The 3935-nt window shown below is 40.3% G+C and overlaps 1 protein-coding gene across 1 annotated transcript in view; it reads left to right on the top strand.

Moving 5' to 3' along the window:
* The first annotated feature begins 374 nt into the window (after positions 1–374).
* BLM (Bloom syndrome, RecQ helicase-like) overlaps positions 375–3935 on the top strand; it is a 17431-nt gene continuing 13870 nt past the window's right edge. Inside the window, exons 1-4 of the mRNA XM_009700581.1 lie at positions 375–457; positions 909–1030; positions 2288–2420; positions 3456–3935. The exon at positions 3456–3935 is cut by the window's right edge and continues 272 nt beyond it. Of these exons, the coding sequence (XP_009698883.1) occupies positions 2326–2420; positions 3456–3935 (575 nt within the window). The 5' untranslated portion in view covers positions 375–457; positions 909–1030; positions 2288–2325. The remainder of the gene's footprint in view (positions 458–908; positions 1031–2287; positions 2421–3455) is intronic.

The raw sequence follows: 3935 nt of genomic DNA, 5'->3' as shown, positions 1-3935 counted from the left end.
AAAGGTAACTATAGGCAAACTATATAACTTTTCTACTTAAAAGAGGGTTTGTGGGGGTTTTGTCCATTTGTTTTTAATGGAGGAGAAAAAGGGAGCAGTAATAAGTTTTTCCTTTTTTTTTTTTTGTCCTTTAGAAGTCAGAAACTGTATTAAGCAAATGTTTTGAAATCTGGCTATTAATTTTTTCTGTCTGTTTGGATGCATTTTTGTTTATACCAGAACGAGTTTACAGTGTTGCCCAACAATACTAATACACTTCCCTTTCAGCTGCTGCTGATAAAAGTTCTGAGAGCTGGAAGCCAAGCAGCGATGAGAAAAACAGGCCCCCAGAGCTGGATGAGGCTGACATCGAGCCGTTTGCAGGCACTGAGCTTGACGAGGATGGTTACTTAGATGTCGTTCCACCCTCCCCTGAAGAAGAACTGCCTTCCTTCTCGCCTTCTATAAAAAGCATTAGGTAAAACAAAGTTCCCTGATAAAACTGTCTGTCTTTAGGATGATATTAAAAAGCACCAAAAAAGACATGAAACTAGTGCTTGTTAAAAAGTTACCAATTGAGTTGATTGTGTCTGTTGCTTGGCAGATTAGCAGTTGACAGCTGCTATTAATGTTTTGTGAAATACTTTTTTTTATGGCCAATGTTTAAGGTGGCTTTTGCTTCAGAAAAAGCAGAGTTATTTTTCGTTTTGTAGTGCGAGGGAAAAAATTATTGAAGCAAGTCTCTACATGTTGGCACATAGGATGAGTGACGAATTGCTCAACTGCTTGGATTTTAACTGGGTTTTCAGAAATTTGTTTATCTTTTATACACATCTTAAATGCTGCTATTCTAAAAGATAAACTTCTCTTATGGAAATGCCTTGATTTACAGATACCTCTATTTTAATGACTTTTTATTTTCATGTTAGTAATATTTTCAAAGAATCTCCTACTAGTGGAAGATCCACAGCGAGCAGCACTGAGTCCAAGCCTGGGAAGGTTGCCACAACACAGCCCGTTGCTGAAAGTGATCCTAGTGCAGAGAGTGCAGGTACAAGAAACATTTTGAAATTTTGTGCCTCAGATTTTGGGGATGATTTGCACCTAATTATTCTCCGGTGTGTCCCATGTAGTCCAAGAGTGTTAATGAACCATGACCGATGGGGACAAGGGAGCAGGGGACTGAGTCTCGTACAGGATTTTCAGATGCTGTGTGTACGTTGTGTAGACTCAGGGGTGTTGTCTGATCCTGAGTCTGGGTTTGTCAGTACCAGTCGGGGATACTGCACAGACCTCCTTTTCAGAACTTAAAAGCACAGATCTACCAGACTTTTCCCGAAGTCAGCTGTGGCACAAAGACACATCACTGGAAGCTGGAGCTCTGTCAGTGCTTCCATTCGATTCCGACAGATGCTGGCTCTGGGAAATACCGAGCTAGAATGTTTCCGAGTTTCACTTGCAGAAGTACAGGTGTGGCAGAGCCTGGGTTTGAGGCTGCGGGTTCAGACTTTCCTCTCAAGATACATAAAAATATAGCTTATGGTACTGTTCTACAGCGTCTTTTACAATTTTGTGTTTATAAATACCCAGAGCAGTGTTTTTATATTTATGTTTTAACCATGCTGTTCTGGAAATCAGTTTAGTCAAACTCCATCTTGTCGTACTTTAGTGTACCTATAGCAAACTTCCGATCGTTTTGGACCAGTAGCTTGTTGCAAGAGGCATCTTTCTGACCACCCAGTACCTCAGAGTTAGGCAAGTGTAGCAGAGACCAGAATTTAGTCTGAGGGATCGCACCTCTGGTAGCAGCAGTTTGAGGTCCGGTGCAGTTCATTGGCAAAATTCAGATGGTTTGCAGTGGTATCATGTTTGAAAGGGAAGATCATGAGGTGACCGATGCTGACTTTCACGTGTGGGAGGTTTTCTACGGTACTTTCTAGACTAGAATTGCAATGTAATATTTTGATAAAATGTGATTTAGTGTGTTTTGGGGAGGGGTAATTTGAGATGAGCAAAACAGGTAAACTTGAATGGTTTTTGGAAATAAGTTCGAATGAACTGTGGTGGGGTTTGGAAAACACATGTAGATGGATAATTAAAAGGCAAGGGCAAAAATATGTAGACTAGGTGAGTTTGTGCACACAGAAACAGTTTCTTTTTGCGAATGGACTTCTTAAAAATATATTGGAAGTAAATGATTTGGACTTATTTATTGCAATTTACTGTCTTTTGGGAGAGTGATATCATCTTGTTACATATTCTAATAAAAATTAGTATTACTGTCTGCTAAAATCACTCCATCTAACAGATAAAGGCTTGCATTTGGAAGAGCAACTCTACGGTGTCATGGATAGTATCTGCAAGCTGGTAGATGCCATTCCGCTTCATGAGCTTCAGTGTCTGTCATGTGCAAAAGAACTTCTCCAGCAGAGAGATCTCAGGTAGGCTTTAATAAGCAGCCTTCTGCGCTTCTGTGCTCGGTGTGAAGTGGTGCCATGCCTGCAGGTGTCTCCATTGCACTGAAAAGGCGATGCAGAAGGATTTTTAAAAAAAGCTTAAAATCACTGACCAAATGAAGAAGGGAAAAAAAAAAAATCCAAAAAATTGCTGAAAGTATTAACAGTCTTAGTGTTCTGCCAGAAGAAAGGACCCAGTCGCACGTTCAGTCGGAGGCAGAAGTAGTCCTGTGGAAGGTGACTGGCACCAGATGCTTCCAAAGCAGCAGGATGATGTGATATAACCTGCAAGGTGTCATCCTGATTTCTTGTAGCTGGAGGCATTAATTTAATATTCTGTCTCTGAGACTCGCTATCACTGACTACAGTGATTACGACTTTTCCTAATATCCATGTACTTGTCATCTTTCAATCTGATTGTTGCTACTGCAGTCTGCTGCTTTAACATCTGCATAATCTGATGACACAATACGTAGTCAAAGTATTGAGATTTGGGATTTTGTTGTGGGTTGTTTTTTGACTGGACTGGGACTATGTGCTTTTTCTGAACATTCTTGGTAAAACTACTTCATTGTATTTCCTCTTATTACTGTAGTCAGACATAGTCTTTAGAAAGTACATGAAAACAAAATTTGGTTCAAGTATATTTTTACTTTTTTAACTTCAGGTTTGTGGCTCTAAGGATGTTTTGTTTTGTTTTGTTTTTTTTAAAATGCTCTACCTTGCCTGGATCGGTTCCTTGCTATTAGGAATTCTTTTATTTTATGTCTGCAGAGGAGATATAATGATTTTGTAATTACTTTGTTCAACTGAGTTCTGGTATTATTCTCTCTTCCCTAGATTTGTGTGAAATGTTTTTAGAATGTAGTGACACAGAATAAGATCTAACCACCATATGTTAATATTTGTAATAGGAGAGAGACAAAACTGTTCAGTGTATGTTGTAGAACTTGACAAATCATTGCTTGTGACTAAATTTGTTTTTTTTTCCCTTCTTCCTTCCCTTGCCATCTCTCCCAGGACAAAATTGCTAGCTAATTCTGTCACTTTGAACAAAACTAGCATAAACAACACTTTTCCTAGAAACTGGAAGGCCTGCGTGGAGCGGGGCCCTCTTACATGTCCTGGTGCTGCTCTGTCTTCTGGCCCAAACTGGAGCTTCAGTTCTGACAGAAGTTCGCCAAAATGCACAAACCTCCCATCTCACCTTTCCAGGACTGTTAATTCAAGCAATTCTACCAAAAAAAATCAAACCTTGGATACCTTTCATGCTTCAAAGCAAAGTATTGAGGAGATCACCTGTCCAGAAACTACAGCACTGTCTCCTTCCAAGGCAAATGGCAAAGAGGGAGCTTCCCTCAGCCTCTGTTCTGAGGCATCCATCGACAACAGCTGGTGTGAAAAACCTGGGGGGAGAAACGGTGGAAACCATCATCTGCTGGAGAGGCCTCTTACAAGCACAGCTCTGAAAGGTCAGAGCAAAGTTCCTACTGGCATTCC

Source organism: Cariama cristata, unplaced genomic scaffold (assembly GCF_000690535.1).
Source record: "Cariama cristata isolate BGI_N322 unplaced genomic scaffold, ASM69053v1 scaffold38365, whole genome shotgun sequence".
Classification (NCBI taxonomy): Eukaryota; Metazoa; Chordata; class Aves; order Cariamiformes; family Cariamidae; genus Cariama; species Cariama cristata.
Note: the sequence above shows the minus strand (reverse complement) of the source record. Positions and strands in the feature narration are given on the sequence as shown.